Source organism: Athalia rosae, chromosome 3 (genome assembly GCF_917208135.1).
Source record: "Athalia rosae chromosome 3, iyAthRosa1.1, whole genome shotgun sequence".
Lineage (NCBI taxonomy): Eukaryota > Metazoa > Arthropoda > Insecta > Hymenoptera > Athaliidae > Athalia > Athalia rosae.
Window position 1 is genome coordinate 15,794,752 of NC_064028.1, and position 20,653 is coordinate 15,815,404.

Here is a 20,653-nt window from a genome sequence, read left to right on the forward strand (position 1 = left end):
AAAAAAATGTGTTGCGTCCGGACCTCGGTCCAAACGCAACCTGATATCTTTCTTCCTGTATTCCTATTTCAACCGCGAACGGTCGTTGCCCGATCTTGTATCAGCATGACATGCAAGCGCAACGCCCTGCCAAATTCCCGAATTTACTTTTTTTCTAACAATCATATTCTAATCACTTCCGAACTTAGCACCAAACTCTACGGTCTTCCAGGACACAGTTTTTCGTGCTTGTGCAAACGGAAATTCTGGTTGTGCAAACATGTGCTAACGATGTGCAAATGATTGCGTGGAAAAAAATGAAACATTCCAAACTTGGGGGGCTGCCGTGAAATTGACCCCCCTAAATTTATTTTCGAAATTCCGATTGTTTCGTGCTTGTGCAAACGGAAATTCTGGTTGTGCAAACATGTGCTAACGATGTGCAAATGATTGCAAAAAAAAAAATGCCAAATTTCAAAAGTTGGGGGGCCAACTTCACATGGGTCCTTACGGGGGACTCATTTTTCACAGTGGATTTTTGCCAACGCCGATCGAGCTTACGACCTTTATTCGTTCGTTCGTTTCGCAATTTTCGAATGAAAAAAAGCGAATGAAAATATGGTGAATCATTTTTTCTTTTTTCTTTTTTTTTTGTCGCGATGCGGTTTATTTAATGGGAGTAAAGAAAACAATAGTTGTAGAGTAAAGTTGTGCGAAGAGGACGCTCTACTTTTTGACGTACGAAACACGCCCGTATGGGAAATTTGAATCGAGATCGGAATTATCCGAATACGTAGGTATAGGGTGTATGTGAACGTAATTTAATAATTGGATTTCGCATACCATTAGCGTTTGGATTGCCTTCGCACTAATTAACGACGGTAATAACTCCTCTTTATTAGGCTCCGGTTAATTGTGACGTTTTTCTTACTCTCGATCTCTCCTCTCTCCTTTTACTTACAAGGCGTAAACCGAACGGAGAGAGCGGGAACCGTGTCGTTGTCCCCTCAGGACCGATTGCCTCGAAAAGTATAACCCGCCCTGCATTTTTATGTACTTATACATATATGTATATGCATATATATGTACATATGTTATTATGTCTGTACTATATCACAACACAGAGTAACCGAGAGGTTCGCACGGACGGACTTTACGTCGAAGCCTATCGCGGGATTAAAATAAGAAGAAAGGCGAGAGCTCGCGATAAAACAGTCGGGAGCGATTCCGAATTCTAAGTTTCATTAATCGGTCTTTTCGGATAGATATAATGCCTCTGAACGTATATATAGAGCAGATAAAACACGGAGGGGGTGGCATTTCCGTTGGAATTTCTTTGGGCAATTAGCCAGATTACTTTCTGGGCTCATTTAAATCTCAGCTTCTTACCGCGAGTCGGGCGACCCGATGCGATAGCTATAGTAATTTTTAGGGTTGGCTATATTTCCCACGTACACATACGCAGGTGGCTATGTACCTGTGTACGTATACCTATACACACCACCTCTTCCATCTCCAGCGTCCTCCAGATTCTCGTGGCGTAGAAAAGGGGAAGAGTGTTTTAGATATCCGGGAGGTGGGAGGGAATCGGGGATTCGAATGGGAGGGGTGGGGTGGGGGGGGGGGGGGGTGGAGTAGAAAGGGGAAAAGGGAGACAATTAAAGGCGGAAATTCTTAGCGTAGACTAGAGCGAAGCGCAATTCAAATAAAACTTAAATTCACCGCAAGGCTAATCGACCAAAAAGCGCATCTCTTGCGGAAATAATACGAACGACGCGGGGGGTGGAAGTTTGGCGGAGAGGCAACGGGGGGGCGAATTTCTCTATATATATATAAAGTAACTACTCCGCGGTATTTAGTTCACGGGTATAACAGGGTGGCTCGCGGGACTTACTTTCCTACCCTTTGAAAACTCCTTCGAATTCAACCGTACGTGGAGGTGCATTTCCCCCGTAATTAGCCCCGCACTGCAATTCCCTGTACGGTTATCGTCGCTGAAAGCAGATAACACCGCGCGTGGAAAAAAAATCGAAATACCTTCGATACGAGATATCAAATTGACCGTACAATTTGGAAAATTTCCGGCGTCATCGCGGCGAGTGATTTACGCGTACATATGTATGTAACGGTTTTCGTTGCTTCCGCACGCCCTGTTGCAAATAAAAAAATTAACAAGAAAAGTCGGAATCGACGTTTTGGCAAGATTTTCTGAATTTATATACGTACGGAACTGCACCGCGAGTCGATTTTTCCTACCCCCGTCGCGTTATTGTTATTGCGAGGGTACCGTTCCGATGTTTCACTGCTGCCAGTTGCCAGTTGCCGTGCAATATCTAATGGGCTGATGCAGCCTTTTATAGTTAGACGATTTTCTTGATTACTCTTGTATATTGTACGTATACCGCGTACATGTATTGAGATATATGCTGTACGTACACGGGTACTTTGAATCCGATGAGAGGCTTTCGCAGGAATAAATGTTCGCAGTCAGACGCCGATACGGATACATCGAAACGTACTTTATTCGAGGTAACCGAGTGGGCGGATACCGGATTATCTTATTTCATTTTATTCTAGTTTTTTTTTTTCATAATTTTAATCGAACCCGATAAATAAACGAACCTGTGTAATTCGATCGTGAAATTGATGGGAATCGACGGTACGGCGAGTCTCGCGGTTCGAAAAACACGAAAAAGAAGTTTTTTTCCGCAAAGTCCTCGGCAGCGAGTCGTGTCCGTATCGGCGAGAATATTACCGAGTTATTTTACACCTTCGAAAAACGTCAATCACCTGAAATTTGATTCGCGGAATTCGCCTCTTTGGAATCAAAATTTTTTTTTCGCTCTCTCTCTCTCTCTCTCTCTCTCTCTCTCTGTCTCTCTCTCTCTTCGAACCTGCTCCTGCCACTCGGCAGCCAGAATTACGTGCGCGAACCTCGCACACCTGCTTTACAGGCGTCGGTTATACATTATTCATGGGGTAATGGGGGCGCCCCATGAGGGTCGGGGATGTCTCCGAAAAGAGGGAGAAAAACAGGCGCCAAGAATGCCGGGGGGGGAAAAAAAAAAATAAAGTCACACGCCGCGACGCGGTTTAATAAACGAAAGCACCGAGCGTGATATTAGCCTGTCACCGAGCGACCCGGTTGACTTTCGTTCTTATTTATCGTACGTACGTCGGTGCGAGTGTATGATATGATGACGAAAAAAAAGTTGTACAAAGTTGTGATCTCCGAAGGGGGTGGGGGGGGGGGGGGGGGCGGACGAGGGAGGAGGTCCGTCCGAATCGCTGGGAATGATTTTTTTCGCTTCGGATCGGATGCGACGTCGCGTAAATGGGCAAGACCCGAACAAACACGTAGCTGGTATATACCTATGTAGAATGTTATATTCCCGAATGGCGAGAAATCAGTTTTTGGCAAGGATTCGGGTATAAATCTGAACGGCAGACGGAGCGGCGTCGCGACGACGGTTGAATTTGGCGTCGCTTTATTATCAAGCGCGAGCATCGATTTCCAGCGACATGCCGGATCCGCGTAGACGGGGGAAATTTTTCCAAGAGAATTCCGAAATGACGGAAACGAGAAAAGTGATTCGCGTTCTCCGCGATACCTATCGTATATACCCTGTAAATTTTTATCGTCCTCTGTACCCGCGTAGGTACATACGTGTATAAACTCTTGTTTTCGCGTTATTTCTTCGAGTTCTTCAGCCATCGGGAAAATCCCGGGCCAACGGGCATTGTCCCGTGCGCGTCTAGGAACTGCGGCGCCCGACGCAACGCGCCTCGACCTCACCGCACGGTAGCGACGCACACGTCTGGAATTCCGGCGCCTGGCGTCTCGACGCCGCGCACTGGTATTAGTCCTCTTCCACGAGATATAAATTACAGCATCCTAGTTCCGCGGCACCGCGTGTACCGCTATAACCATATACGACAAGTTAACGCAGCGTATCGCTCGCCCCGCGGCCCAGAGGACTCTACATCGGCCAACTCCACTCGTCTAGCTATATGGCTGTGATAATGCAAGGTGAACCTCAACCCGCGAATCGCCATAGCCGAACGAAATACACGGACGACGTTCGCGTCACGTCCCCGTCGCAGAGTTCGAAAAAGAAATCAATGAAAAAAAAAATAAATAAATAAATAAAGGATATTAACGAAGGTGTCAAAGTATAGCGTAGTTTCCATCGACGACTCGATGATAGATCCTTCGGATGGTCGCTTCCTTTTATTTTCTTCCGGTGACAGCGGATTTTCTGAATAACGTCATTCGATGCTTTCGGGTCGTAACTCACAATTCCAATTTTTCAAAAATTAATTTCCTCATACCGTACACCTAAGGCCGGGGAGTTATCTTCTTCGTGTTTCTTGTTTTTTCTTTTTCTCGCCAAACATAAAAACAGGAGATAAAATAAAACAAAATGGCTGGGGTATACGTGAAACAAAGTGCGGGCAGCTGTAGCCGGGTCGTACGTACGTACGTATGTAGGTAGGTAGGTAGGTAGGTAGGTACTTACATACAACGTTAAAAAGAGAACCGCTGAGTACACCGGGATGAAAATTGCACTGACTTTTTTTCAAAAGGTCAATTAGTTTCTTTACTTATTCGCTCTCGGTGCGGAATCCTGAGGTTCTTCAAGGTACACTATATAAAAGCGGGAAAAATACTTGAAACTCTCCGAGTTAACTACGTTTAACAAGTTTTATATGTACACGTACACATTGCACAGTGGGTACCTCTTCCGAGTGGAGAGTAAAATACCGAACGACTCCGATACCGAAGATAAGGAAAAAAACGAACAATAAATAAATAAATAAATAAATAAATAAAAATATACGGTAGAAAGTTCTAGGCTCACTCATTAACCGATCAAACAAAAGTACGAGATTGAGAAAAACCAGGAGAAACTCTACAAACTAACGCACGGTATCCGATAGATCCAATCCGAACAAAAACTGCAAACAGAACTTAGTTCACCAACACCGACGGGAACGTATGATCCTTAGCGTGAATTTCTTTGAGAAGTTTGATTCGTTACGGGGTCATAAAAACTAATTTCGCTTTTATTATAATAATTACGGAAGTTGCGCAGGTGGTTGATTTAATAGGTGTAAGGCGTCATTGTGTAAGGCCGTATAAATCGACGATGGAGAAAAAAACTGAGTAAATTCCGGATTTATCTTTTATCTGCGGTACATAGGTGCGGAGATTATACAGATCCTAATTTAGATTTGGAAACTGCGCGGCGGCGCATCTGCGGTATATGTTTCTCTGGGTAGACGTACATATACGTATATACGTTAAACGTACGTACGTACGGTGTGTACGGTGTGTACAAGGATATCTGTACCCGATGCGTCCCCATCTCCATCGCAATCGCGCGTCTGCGACGTGAGAAGACGTCTTTAATTATTAATCGCCGCCATCGCCTTAAACGAAACACGAATCGCGTGTATTCCGTGAAAGCTACGAGTATTATATTTTCGCAGCTGCCGCTGCAGCATCCCTCAAGTTTCATTAACGCTCGTCACAGTTTGATTTATCTTTGACAACGTAGCCGACTGTTTTACTTTCTTTTTATTTCTTACGTCGCAGCACTTCGTTTTTTTTGTTTTTTGGTTTTTCACGCATTTCTCGCACGTTGATTCCTTTTTCTCCACAAATTTTGCGGAAAGATTTCCGATCCGAGCCTCGTGCACAACGTACTTCGCAATATCGAAGAAAACTAACCACGCGTCTGAAAAATGTGAGAAAAAAAAAGGGAGGGAAAATTTCACGATATTGAGCATCTGTTCAGCTGCATATATCCAGCGATGTTCCGATATATCTGTAATTGTGGTATACGTATAGTCAGATATTTACGCGGCGATATTTCATAATTTTGAACCCCCCGTGCTCGCATGGCGAACGAGGGGATCGGAGGGTGCGCAGGGGCTAGAGAAAGATAATCTCTGTTTAACCGATCCTTCCGAGGGGGACGGAACGACGGCAGATAAAAAAAAAAAAAACCAAAAAAAAAAGAAACATACCGCCTACAACGCGGGAACGATGTTTGAAACACGAGCGGGAGAAGGATAAGGCAGGCGAGTATTTTCACGTGTGAGGGTGGAAATTGGGCCCCGCTGCAGGTTGGGATTGCAAGTATGATCTACCGCGCTAATATCTGAACCCGCACCGGTCTGGCAGGTCCTAACGATGTTTTAAGCTGTAATTAATTTACTGCCCAGCCCCTTACCGGTTCCCTTGACCGACGCCAACGCGCTATAGAAATTGCGCTCGCTCCCTTAAACCATTTTCGCTGGTCAATAACGATACCCCCGTAGACGCGGGGATTAACTTTTCCTTTTTTTTTTTTTTTCCACACATTCCACCGCGTGTCCGTCTTAGCTATCTACGGGCGAGTAACATCGGAAAATCCACGAAATTTTCACGAAGAGAAACAAAAAAAAAAAAAAAATTAAATTAAATGAAAATTTTGGTTTTGGCCACGAAATGATAAGTCGTTGGTCACACACGCCCTGCGATGGTCGGGCCAATCAGCGAGCATTTTCACGTCGTTTTCCGCTATCCGCAGAAGTAGAAGAAACTAACTCAGTTTCCTATATACCCTTCGTTTCTTTTTTTTGCTACTTACTCTTCTTCCTTTTTTACCGTCGGTGAAGAAGGATCAGCAAATTTTCTATCCTTTCATTGGCGAACAGCAGTTTGATCTGCACGAACTCGCAACTCGACCGTGCGCTTCTGAACTGGACTCTCTCAATCAGCGGTTAACGATGCGTCCCTTTGTGTTTTTTCTGCCGTCGATACATTTTTTTTCTCAATGGTTTTCTTCTGTTTTTTTTTTTCTCTTTTCTCTCGTGTTCTTGTTTTTATAAGCCGCGGCGGTTATTACTAATACAAGGTTAGACGCTTATTGGTCGTACCCGCAGCGTTTCAGCATCGCGACCACTCATCCCAAAGTTATCTCGAGCGGATCTTCTACAGGGGCTTGAAGAGAATTACAGACGCTATTTGCCTCATCGGCGTTTCCTCCCTGAAACCAGCAAAAGCAAAAGCAAAAGCAAAAGCAACAGCAAGAGCAAAAGCTGCGGCAACTGCAACGGCTACTCCGAAGTCAGACAGATAAGAGTCGACGCGCGAGGCACGAGAATCCACGTTTTTCCTTTACATACCTCTTCGAGACGCCGGGAATCCGTCCATCCTTCCATCCTTTCATCCGTCTATATCCACAGAAAGCAACCTCGTAGGATACACACGCGAAACGCACACTCGCAAACCTCGCACTCCCATGTACAGCGAGGTGGGAATATATTCCCCGTACACCGCTGTGTCTACCGCATACTCCGTCGATGGCGACTTCGACACGTCCCCGTGCGCCAAGGCTTTCACTTCTTTTCGGTACTCGGTTTCTGACGCGGTCACCGTTGACCACCTGAATCCGTAATCAGCCCGTCGTAAATGTGATTTTATTATTCCCATTGCCTCTCGGTATACCCCGGCGTGTTCGGCTACACGTATAATCCGGCATCGTGGCGACTTTTTTATCTCAAATTAGAGACGAGATGCAGGTATAGGTATATTTTTCACGGTCCACGCCGTTTAATTTCAACTGTCCGAAAATCGACTTGATTTAACTCCTATAAATTTATTCACTTCTTCTTTTCTAGCTTGACGTTCCGTCACGACGAACTTACTTATTATCGCATATAGTTTTTATCGCGCAAAATTTACCGCAGATCGATCAGCCGACGCATCCTTCGGAGATTTTTCTTCATTTTCTTTATTGGGTAATCCGATTTTTCACGCATTTCGTTAGAATCGCGCGATAAAGAAAATACTACGTGCGATGATTACACGCCTATCATTATCGCCGTGCACCTAATTTCTCGGTGTTGCGCGAAAAAAAAAAAAAAAAACAACAACAACAAAAAAGATCAATTCCTTTGACAATTTAACCGTTGGGAATTATGATATAGTTACTGGACGATGCTATACAAACCCGCACTTATGAGTTACCTATAGGCGTGAGCCAGTAAGATGATTAATAACGGCTTTTTCCGTACAGCGAACGCCACAACTCGACTCATACTTGTTGTACATACACTGTAATCAGTAATTCGATCGTCGATTTTTCCACATAATTCTGTATACGTATACCTTCTCTTTTTCCATTTTTGGGTTTTTTTTTTTTTTAATAAAAAACACTCCAAATTCACCTTTCAACGAAAGAAGGATCCAGATTAGAACGAACCACTAAGACAGTGTTCGTTCTAATCCTTCAAAACATCTGCTGAACTTTCACTTCAAATTTTTGTTTATTTTTTTTTCTAGTCCCATTGGACACATAATCCTGGCGAATAATTCTTAGACTTTTGAGCAGAAAGAGTGGATTGTCAGAGTTGCAAAAAAAAAAAAATGGAATAAAGTAAGGAGGACGGGGTACCATGGAAAATCCGTGTAGAAAGTCGTCGAGTTGTCCGCACGACGTACGAACGAAGCCCAAGAGAAATGTCGAAAGAAGACGAAAAATTAAAAATGGAGTCTCTTCGACGGTGGAAGGCGCGCTTCGCGTTATTCGTTATTCGACGAAACGTCGCTTCGGTATCACGAATTTGTTATCGTCGATAATATTGTTATTATCATTACGATTACCATTATCACTATTATATCGTTGTTATAAAATCGTTGTCGGAAAGCGATACTCGAGTTCGCGCGAAGACACGAGGGGATTCAGCTGTACTCGAGGAAGGATCATTCTTCACTTGCCTTTTGTACATGCTTCGTACGACTGTGTGTGCGTGTGCGCGTGTGTGTGTGTGCGCGGTACACATCGACGAACGAGTCGCTTGTACGTGCAGTAGTACACGATGTTGTTTTCTCCGTAGTAGGTAGTCGGTGTACGATCGAGGTACACGTAAAATAGTGATGTTTCAACCTGTGTTGGTAAAACGCACGCGGAGAGAGACTCGCTTTTGCTATAGTAAACAGTGGCAGCAGCAGGTTGTAAGAGTCCGCCAGTCGAGGAATCGACATAGCTGAGATCGGTTCTTTTCCTCTTCGATCGCGGTGGGACACTAGCCGTATAATACGATCCACGCGTTTACGAAAAGGCGGATCCGCCGCCGAAGCGTCAACGGAAAACCGACGATCCGAAAAAAAGACTGAAGAGAAAAGTTCGCGTGATTGTGCGATTCGAAATCGTGTGGATACGAAATCGATGTGGAGTTTTGATTTTATTTTTGTCAGTGACGTGAATAAAAGTTTTGCTTAAATTATTTTCGTTTTGAAGAATCGTAAATTTAACCGAACGTATATGAGCGGCATTTGATTGAGATGCCTCATGTTCGATAGATCTATCGATCAGATTACCGGAATTCGATGAAATTTTCGGCTTCTTGATTCTTCGCCGCCTTTTCTCGACTCTGATTTATAACGCGTGATTACGTGAAGTTGCGCGTGGGCGATCTGTGACCATCTCATTCGACGAACGATGTTCGATTCGAAGTAACCGATCAAACAGGAAAATATAAAATACAAAAAACACGTAGCGATAAATATGAAAAAAAAAGAAAAAACACCGAAAACTGTTTAATTAAGTGGGAAGAATTTGAGTGTGTAATAAGTAGCGATCGTTTGCCGTTTTAGCAGGATTATTATGCAAAGTGTTCGAAAGAATCCACGGTGTGGAAATTAATTCTACCTTTGGATACTCGGTGATTTTTCTGTTTTTTATTTTTTTCTTCTCTACTCGACTCCGCGTCGCCTATGTCCACACGCGTATCGCCGCAGAGTCTCGCAGGTGATCGTCGATCGGTTTGAAAAAAAGTACTCATGTGTCAGTCAAGGATCACCTGTGAATCGTATTCGCGCAGCCATATCGGAGACGTATGTACTTACATAAAACTACCGGCAATAACTCATCGAAACGTGGTTTTTTGGTCGAACTCGTCTGCCTTAAAAAGGATCTGTATGGTCTCCCGTAAGGGGAGCGCAGAGAGAGAGTCCTTGATGCCCGGAGATCGGCGGCCGCCGGTATAAATAAACATCGTATATAGCGTTAGCCGTCCCTACCGCGGTTATAAATAACGCTGTGTAATTTGTCTCCTTTTCTTGTTTACCAAAGTGTTGCTTTTCATCGTCCTCTCGTCTCACTTCGTCGCTACGGCGGCACCGCGCCGCGGAACCGGAGGTCCGTCCAATGGGGTTTATATTAATCTCACGCGCGCGTCCACCGATCTGCATGGGCGGCTGCGACATGACTCCGCGATAAATGATAAATAAAGGACGAGAAGAAAAACAAAAAATAAATAACCCGAAGTAACGCGACGCGGAAAAAAAAATTAAACAAACACCGATCCATCCGTCCGATGTACGCCACGAGATAAACGACCTCGACGATCTTTTACGAAAAAATTTCAACGTTATCAGATATCGCTGGAATCTACACTGAGAGGATCGCAATCGAGTCGCGACATGCGAATGAAATTGCGGTACGAGTGAAATGCGTACCGTTGCCTTTTTTTTTGTTTTTTTTTTTTGAAATTGTAAATTTCAGAAGTGGTGCGCACGTTCGGGTGATTTTATGGGATTCAACAAGCGGACCAAGCACGTCGATTACGTAACATATTTTTTTTTCGTCCCGTTATTCATGTGCACGCATACAACGACGTTATGCCGCCGAACGACAGCTTGAAAGTGACGTAAAGTTAGCCGAAACTGATACACAGAAGCGATAGTTGATTTACTCCGCACTCCATTACGTCGCCGTCCAGTCCTCCGGACTCTTTCGAGCCATGACCAACAACGACGAGGTGGGCATTAAAAGGAGCAGATCTTCCGGCTGGCTCAACAATCTCAGATCAAGGTCTCCCAATCTGACATTTTGTAGGCTGAGCAGAGCATGGAGCAGTCTCGACCACGTGCACAGGTAGGTCGCCGGCAGCTGCTGTACTCCCCCCCCCCCCCCCCCCGCTGTCGCTTACGCGCTCTCGTGATTCATATTTTCGATAAAATGAAACTCGAACGTCTGGATTCTTTGTTTTCTGCTTTCGCCCCGTCAAAACACAAGAGAGAGGGTCGAAAGAACACACGCGACGAACGGAAACTATCCCACATCCCGCGAAACGTGCGTTTTCGCAGCGACGATGAAAAAAGATAACAGAGAAACGATCGAGATGACATTCCGCCTGAGATTCATCGAGGAAAAGTTTTTTTTTTTGGGAATTAGTTTCATCGCCACTCTCAGACGTTTTCATCGATATATTCCATTTTCAGACCGTGGAGGCTTACGGAGAGATGGGAATATCTTTTCAGAAATTCTTTGGAGTATTTTGAGGCGGTAAACGCGTCCATTAGACGAGTGAATTTCGAGTCAGGTAGCTACATAACAGCGCGAGTATTATGATTAATTGAAAGACTAATTCTATATATTAAATTTCTAGGAACGCGTAGCATTGAAATTCCCGTATAATTATACGAATGAGCATTACGGGGATTAATAAACTGATTATGACACGACCGGCCGTTGGTATGTATTGGTACGCACCAGCTCTCTCTCTCTCTCTCTCTCTCTCCAACGCTGTCATGTGTTAAGTGCTGCGCGTTTTGATTCTATCGGATAACACGTGTGTATATTTGATGTATACCAGTCGGTTATTATACCGTTTATATCTATCATTTTTGATCTATGCTGCTGCACCGTATACCCGGTGTCAGGTATAGTACCCGACGTATACACCCGGACGATTCTATCCGCCCGCGTTTCAATATCCGACATATCTACGTACAAAGTGTACGTGTACCGTATACGAGTACGTAGGATGACTTTTTCCCATGTGGTGAACGCCGTTAACCATCCACCCTGCTTATAAACTTGTTGCGGAGATTTAACGAGGCGTCACTCCTCGATGATCGTTTCTTTAAGGGGCTTTGCGGTGGAGACGACGATTATCGAAAAACGCCATTTTTTTCCATCAGACGATCTCAAAACTTCGGAGAAAAGAGGATTGCAAAGACGAAGCTTGAAAATGACTTTTTTGTTTTCTATCGAGGTTCGCGAAAAAACCAAGAAAATAAGAAAACAGTGGAGAAATCTTTGAGTGAATTTTTCACGTTCCCCATGTCGAATGAAAAATGATTTCGATGTTTTCGATTGAAACTATTTCCAGCCCAACCTGTGATCCGATAATCTCGGTCTATAAAGTGCGGTGGGATCGTCTTATCGCCTCGAAGAAACCACCAATAACCAGCCGCGGTTGAAAACCGTAATAGGTGATGCGTTGCATCGGAGTTATTCTTCGTAGAACGGATTCCGCGTGCCCCGTAAAAACATCAGCTGCAGTATGCGCGGTACCTATACAATACGAATGTACCACATTTTTCATTCAAAGTGGATTTTCTTATCAGCGGGGATTAATGGGAAAGCGTAGTAGTCTTCGTTCGTTCGAAATTTTTCGCTCTTATTGTTGGTTCCATTTTTATTTTCGTTGTTTCGCGTTGTTGTTGTTGTTCTCTCGCTGTTTTTCTTTTTTCTTTTTCTCTTTGGAAATGCATCGCGGCTTCGGATACGAGAGTGCACGTCGCACACGTGTTTCCGTTTCTTGGTATACGCGTCACATGCGGCTATTCGGTTTCAGTTTCCTCAGGGGATTCCCTGGCGGCTCGTTCATATCATACCCCTGTTACTATTTCTTCTTATGTGCGGCGTACTACTACGGAAATATCAGCGGACGTTTCATCCGCCGCTTTCGGTTCGTCGTGTGCGTTTCCTCGAACGGATAGTGAAAGAGGAAAATTGCAGTACAGGTAGCAGCCGAACAACGATCCGTCTTGCTGAACTTGGAACTGCAGACGAAGCGACGAAGAGCGGAATAAGATCGAGGATGCTAAGCGGTCTTTTGTCTATAGGATATTTTTATCCCTCCGTGGCCATTATTTGAATTCCAGTCACAACGATAAGCTTAAGTTTGCGTCGCATGGCGTAGTACGCGTACTAGAGAAAACCGCGCAGTCAGTGAACCCGCCCAGTAGGCTTATGAGCTGAGCTGAGGTTGGCTCCTTTTCTTTCACCATCGGCTGACTCTAGGCGCTACACTCCGTACCCTGCTTCTTCGCCTCGTAGCCAAGTCCGCTAAGCCGAGCTATAAGAGCACGTGGGATAAACCGGCATCGAGGGGGGGGGGGGGAGTAGGGGGGTAGGGGGGGTGGTAGGGGGAAGGCCGTAAACGTGCCACAAGTTGCATCTACGATGGCAACGTGACTCCTGAAGTTGCAGTTAGACTCCGCGGAGAAGTTGGACTCCGCGCGGTACCTCGGCGCGATCCTCGAATGTGCATCGGGTAAAGTTTAATACCGTAGTCGGGGGATCGGTGGAAAAGACCCGCAGCGGAGACCAGATACCAGATTCTAAAGTCACCTCGCACATAGCGCAAGAAATATGTTCGCTCGGTTGTCCCGAGGGGGGGGAGGGAGGGAGGGGGGGGGGGGGAAGGAATATATCGGTAGGTACGGGCGTACGTGCGCGCACATCTTTGAAACGGTCATCTGCAGGGGCCGATCGTAATCGTTGAAATTACACCGACGGAGATTAAAACGTCCTACACTTTTATTATATTACCCTCGCTCCGGGGGGAACGGAGGATATCTATGCGTGCGGTACGTTGCTTGGACTCATTAGAGTAAATCTGAGAAAGTTATCGATTGACTTTCAGGGAGTCTTTTTTTTTTTTTACCCCGTTAGATCGGGGTGATCTATGTCGAGCGATTCATGGGGATCTTCGGTCGAATCGCCTTCCGACAGAACCCCCCCATTTTATTCCGTCTCCGACGAGCACGATTTCCTTATTTTTCCGTAGCACGGAGTTCAACGAGAAAAAAAATCACTACGATCTACGCCGGTGGTGATCCACGAGGGTTTTTCTGTTCGGTCGTCTTGACGTCTCTATCTTTCTCTCGATCTCTCGCCACCGAGAGGAAATAGAAAAAAAAAAAAAAAAAAAAAAAGAAAAACCTGAATAATAAGAACGGTGCAGGTAAGGTCATTCGGTCCAGGTTTCAAGGAAACTGACTCACCTTGATTACCTCATATCCATATCCTCTGACATTCCGTGTAAACGTGAGCAGAGCTCGAAGTCTACGATGATCGCCGGTTAAAAATCTACTTTATGTCCTTGACACTCGACCGGCGAATGAAATTCGTTACGGAAGATGATTGAGAAGGCGTCACATCTTATCGCGGAGGTTGCTTACGGTTTCACGCTATGATCAATTGTTTCCCGAGCGCTGTACGTACATACATACGCTTCGGTGGATCCACGAGGGTGTGTTCTGAAAATATTATACCATCATACGTAAATGTATGTACATAGAAATGAGCTTGTGTTCCCGCAGCAGCAGCTAGTGTGAGACCGGCGCCGCTTGAAAAAGTCGAATATATAATAAAAGTATAGGGTGTCAAATTCCTTCGGTCGAGGAATGCTGCGCTGTTTAGCTATATATATATATATAGAAATCTGAGGTGTACGCGGTGTGTGTTTTATACCGTATACCGCACCTTTGCTCCGTAGCGAAGGATTTGAAATTCTACACCCCGGTCATGCACGATGAGATTAACGAAGGTTCGTAATGGTAGAAAAAACCACCATCTTGTATAGCCGTGCGTTGTATAACCATGGGAATATCGAAACTCAATGTTCCCGATACGCGTGTTACATTTGATGCATTCCCAACCCACTCGAATGCACATTGTATGTGTATACATACGTTTCCAACACACGACCTTTGACTAGTTTTTTTTTCGCCTTCATACGTCATATTTTGGGATATAAGGTTGGTTTGTTTGAATATAAACGTCGTCGTCGTCGTTGTCGTCAGTAATAAGGGTTGTTTAATAAAAGGTGACTTCTCGACCGTGCGATCCCCTTAAAGTTTATGGGATAGGGAGAGAAAGTTTTTATAACTATATATAGGTGCCGTCGTATCAGGTGAATACCCCTGGAGCGTTGAAGCAGTTCCGCTTTACTTTATGATATAAATGGGTTTAATAAAAACCAGATTTTCCCTATAGATGCCGTGAGATGTTATTCTTAGAAAAAAAAGAAAAAAAAAGAAAAAAGAAAAAAGAGAACAAGAAAATCCATTCGCGACTTAAACTTTTCAAAAGTGCACTTTAATCACTCGCTCCGACGCCCGACGTCGTTTCTCAGGGATCGCTGTAATTTTTTGGGGTGCCCGACCCCCGTCTACCGATCATCTTTCATAAATTTAAAAATCCACAGAAATAGTACGAAATTTCAACTGATACGGAGGGGGGGAATCGAGGAATCTTGTTTTGTGAATAAAGAAAAGAAATAAGCAAAATACGATAAAAAGTGAGAAAAAAAAATCACGGTGATCTATGGGAACACGTGGTTATTACCTCGGCGGTAAAGAGTTGTTTACGTTATGAATGTCTGGCTTGTGTTTGATCACAGATGAGGATAAGCGCAGTGGAAGCTGCGGCGGCAGCAGCAGCAGCAGCCGGCTGCGGATCTTTGCGGCGTAGAGTTCGGAGTTATCGAAAAACGCAAGAATCTCGCGGGGTTACTACGATTAGTTATGGGGGTTCGCTGGTGCAGCGGGTATTACAAGGTGTAACGTAAAGCAGCACGCGGTCGATGCATCCCAGTCTAAGAGTGCACGATATTTCGCGGTGAAGAAACGCGCGCGTGGAAGTTACCACGGCGCGGTATTGGTTGGGCAAGGTGTACGGCGTTACATACGAATCGTACGTCCAAGTATGTGAATGGCATAAGAGCACGAGAAGAAGGAGGAGGAAGAGGAGGAGGAGGAGGAGGAGGAGAATAAGGATAAGAAGAAGAGGGAGGAAGAGGGCCGAGGACGCGGGAGGGACAGGCAATAGACATGCGGCCTCAAGCTATGCTGGTTACGTCCGCAGTGGTTCTCTTTCTCTACTCGTTTAGATTAATCACGTGCTATTTACCCGCGATTCTCTGTGCCCGGATAATACGTTACGTGGTATGTATTATATACGCACATACGATATATCTACTGCAAGTTCTCATACGGAGAAGCCTCGACTCTCCGATCTTCTAGCTCATCCGGTTCGATCGCTGATAGTTTTTTTGTCAAATCCTCCCACTTCACCTCCGAACAATCGATTATTTTTTACGAGATTTAGTTCGCGTCCGTTTTTGAACTTTTATTTCCAAAAGGAGTCAACAAGTCCCTTTGGAATAGCAGTTGGTGAAATTATCGGATCAGGAACATCAGGAAAGTAGAGAAAAAATTCTGTTCCATTCTATGAGTGGCAATAGTATACTCAAATTTTCTGTTTCCAAAAAAATGTGACGATCCAAAACGGGAGAGAAAACCACCAAGTACCACCCAGTGGTCCACGCTACTTTGGTTTTTTTCGAAAGGGATATCTTCTAGGTGAATTTGTCACGACGGAAAAACGTGGTCGAAGAAAAAAGATCTTTTTGGTCCAAAAGACATCGTATCGGCATGGAAATTCCATCGTAGGTACGCAGTATTCACATGTTTGTCTACCACAGCCGAGCGAGTATAAATAATAAAAGAAGATCAGCTCCGAAAGGACATGAAACGTGAGTTTCTTCCGGAACGCTCGCATTCCATTCCACAACCATCCCCCACCACCACCGCCACCACCCGCGTAACCTATCCCATCCCTTTGTCGATCCCCTTTCGTTCGTATAGCTGAGATATTTTCTTTGATTTCTACTCCTCTCACCCCCACCCCCCTCCCCGCCATGCGCGTACGTATGTATCAGGTGTACGTGTACCGCACCTCGTACGAATCATAGATTTATTTTTTTTTTTTTTTATAGAAATAGTGAGTTTTATTTTTTTCGCGTTACTCTCGCATCGCTCGATACACTTTGACGCGCGTGATTCTGGGACGCGATACGATCGAGATCGAAGATAGAAGAATGAAATACTCGCGTCGAATTACCGCCGATATCGATACACGCAAATAAGAGACATGCGTGCTCGCTGTTCGCGAGACGATACTCCGATCTTCGGTTATTAGATTGTACCGATAATAATAATCATCGCGTACAATCAATCGCTAATTTTAGCCCCTACTCGATCTTCGTATACGCGCCTATGCGCAATTCATTTTGTCAGCGAGGCTTCGGAAATTGGCGCGTACAGTTCCTACGTACCGTGCGTGTGTGTGTGTGTGTGTGTGTGTGTGTGTGTGTACCTATATCGATTAATCGATTTCCGATAATTCACGAACGCCGTACGGATATTGCTTTTCAATGAGTCGTATCCGTATACCTAGATTTTGCGACGATGCAGTTGTAAAATTGTTTTCACTCACCAAATTTTCATATTGCACACCCGATGCGTCGAGCATTCTCGTTCCACATCCCATGGATGAGGATACTCTACCGTACTCGTTCGAATTCCAGAATTCACCAGGAGCGACGGCCGGTTTTTACCCCCTCCCCCCCCTCCCCCCGAGAAATGAAGAAGAGAATTCTAGAAAGACGTCGCATTGTGACGCGGGTGAAGCAGCAAAAAACGATGTAGTTCACAGTTGTAAATGGGAACAGAAAGAACAGCTACCGGAGTCGCTTTATATTTTGTGTTTTGTGTCGCTAGTATTTTCTCTGTGGGACGGATCTTCGAAGACTATAGTGCGAACGGGTACGCGTTACCTACATTACCGTCCAACTTCGTTGATATGGTCATAGGTTTTAACGATATAGATACCATTCCTTATTCAGCGAACTAGGGAATACAAATAAATACCTCCGAACTTTCTCTTCACTCCTAGTATACTTGTACGTTTAACTGTTGAACCATTTCAACCGCGATGATAATTACTTTTTCAATGTTTCGCTTCTGCGGCTTCATATTCTCTGTATACATATATGTATGTATTTCGGATGGGGAATGAAAAGTAATTTTGCGGTTATATATATACATATATATATCGATCGCGCTTTGGCTGCTTTTACGCGTCTCGTGGAAATATTTCCTTCGCTTTTTTTTTTTTTTGTTCTTTTCTTTTTTATTTCTCTCGTTTCCCTCCGTCCCTTAGAATTTCAGCGGGTTACCTTGTAGCGTAGCTGCGGATCCGCGTCTGAGAATAAAGTGAGTTTGAGTTTGCCACTGTGCCGCTGCGTGCTGCAGCCTCCGGTAAGGATAAGTTTGTTAGCTCTTCCTCTTCCTCCTCTTCCTCTCTGCTCCTTTTTTCCCTCTTTCTCTTTTTTATTTTTTTTTTTCTTCTTCTTCGGCTCTCCGGGACTCTTGAGGGACAGAGGGACGACGACGAACGAACGGCACGAAGGGTCCTCCAGATCCGCCAGGAATATACCCCAGAGGCGAGAACTTCCCTCTTGAAGAGAGGTGTCAAAGCAAATACTACTTTCTCTTATTTCATGCGAGCCGATATCCCCGAAGACATCCGTATACAGTTCAACAATAATATATACGCCTGCTTCCATTTCAATTGAACATTTGAATAAAACTCGAAGTGAGAAAAATCCTATGAAAACTTAGGAGCGCACGTCGGCTTTTCCGTTACATCCTCGAATCACGAGTTTTCTTCGATTTTAGGTTTTAGATCGGCCGATCCAAAAAAACTGGCATTTCGGCAAGAGAAATCGAAACATTAGTTTGCTGCATCTTTTCGTATTTCGAGTCATCGAGTTGATGAAATGAAAAATGAAAATTTTTCAGAATTCAAAATGGCTGCTCGAGGTTCTCCGTTTTATATTCATTTTCATCTTTCTTCGGAACGACAAACTGACAAAAATGAAAATATGTGAAAGTCGACCACATAAACGATCGAACGAAAGCAAAAAGACAACGAAAGGAATAAAACGAATCTCGTCCTTGAGAAATTATTCCTCTTAATAGTTACCCCGCATGTATTGTACATTCTACCTGGTAATTTACCTCTGAATAGAATGCGGGGCGAAGATGATCGGTGTATGGCGCGCTGCACTGGTCGTTAAACGCGATATATAATAACATACCGTCAGTATGTAATAAACATAATATACACGTCCGTATACGTATACACCGGATTCCCTGTATAACACATAATATATTATAGGTAAATGTGAAGGTTAATTTGAAGGCAAAATTTGCGAAACGATCCGCTAAAAACTTGCCAGTCTCAAATTGCCCCGCATTCACGGTTTCCACGATTTGTAAGAAAAAATAAATCAAACAAAGAAATAAAAACCGTCCGGCTGCTGATTTCCAGTACTTAGAATTTGGATAACCACGGGATACCCGCCGCGTATCGAGACATGAAAAAAAAACCGCTCGTGTAATTTGGATGAAATTTTTCGACGGCCTCAGCAATTTTTATCCAATTCCAGGACATCTCGCCAAATTTTTAACGAACTTTTTACCAAAAATTTTGTGCTTTCAACAACGTAGCGTTTCAGCGTCGATTTTTCCCTATCCCGCCGTGCCCGTTTTCGAAGCGCTCGGTAACGGTTGCGCATTCGAGTTTTCGGGATATTGGATTTGGCGGATGATGTTTGAGGTCGTTGAAAGCGATCCAAAAGTGGGAAAGAGCCGTAGGGTTCGCGTACGGGTACCTTTTCCTTTCATCCCCGGGGCGAGCACTCCTCGACGTCCCCACGTGTTGAAGTAGGAGCTGCCCCTGTAGGCAGTTTCAAAGTGAACAGCAGCGCCGGTGCGACGTGCCGGGTGCGTCCCGGCGAGGGCGTCGCGGCGTCGCGGCGTCGCGCTTACTCTCCCTTTCCAAAGCTCCCGAACTCTCTCTCTTTCGGTGAAAAATTACACCAACTTATTAAACGAAAAAGTTTAGAAAGGCGTTTGATATATTGCGGCGAACAAAAGAAAAAAAAAAACATAAAAAATGTTTTTTACCATACCTAGGCATAGCGATATTGCCCTGAAAAACTGCTTCCTTAAATATATTATTGTCAAATTACCGAACATTTTTCACTTTAAAAAAAGATTCGAATGCAGCAGAAGAACGAACTTCGGACGTTCGTCATTTGGTTTATTTCGAAATAACGATATTATCGAAAGATTCTCGAACTTTATTTTTCTCTTACCCCCGACCGATTGAAATCTGTTGCGAGTGAATTTATTGGTCGGAAATTATCGAAATCACGAAAACCGCAGGTGCGGTTCTCCAAACACCCGTGAAAGAAAAAAGCGAGAGACTTTTTTTGGAAAACTTTTTTTTCACACGAGATACAAAAGAACGCGAACAATATTTAGCGAAATTGGCATTCTACGTAGGTAGAAGGGGGGGGGAAGAAAAAAAAAAAGTAAAAGTTTAAAAAGTTCGATTTATAGGGACGAGCTTAAGATAAGCATTGGCTTCAACGCGGTACTTTAGGGAGCTCTCAAGACAAAGGGATATCTTACTCCTAGCAGCGGCGTGGGTCCCGAAGGATGTAAAAAGCCTCGATTCGTATCCCCCCGGAAGTTCGCGGTACAACGCCAGTAAAATCCGCGCCCGAGTCACCACGCCTTTGAAACTTTATCGTCGGGGATTTCGACGATTCCGGAGCGAACGGGGGAAAATCGAGGGTGGGATTCAAAGCGGGGGGGGGGGGTGAAGTGAACCCGAGTGAGTCGCTGCCGCGTTCGTTCGGGGGGCTGTACGGCACACGGCGCGTACGGTACGGGTACCTGAAAAAG

The 20,653-nt window shown here is 44.5% G+C and overlaps 1 protein-coding gene across 3 annotated transcripts in view; it reads left to right on the forward strand.

The window, feature by feature from the left end:
• Positions 1-20,653, forward strand: part of LOC105690333 (protein prickle-like) — a 114,610-nt gene that overhangs the window by 28,255 nt on the left and 65,702 nt on the right. The window contains exon 1 of one of the 3 annotated variants that reach the window (XM_048653046.1): positions 8,342-10,910. The exons of 1 other annotated variant lie outside the window; for it this stretch is intronic. In XM_048653046.1, coding sequence (XP_048509003.1) covers positions 10,777-10,910 — 134 coding nt within the window. In that variant the 5' untranslated portion in view covers positions 8,342-10,776. Of the gene's footprint in view, positions 1-8,341; positions 10,911-15,862; positions 15,998-20,653 lie in introns of those variants that run through there. One more of the 3 variants, XM_048653049.1, reaches the window with a different exon arrangement.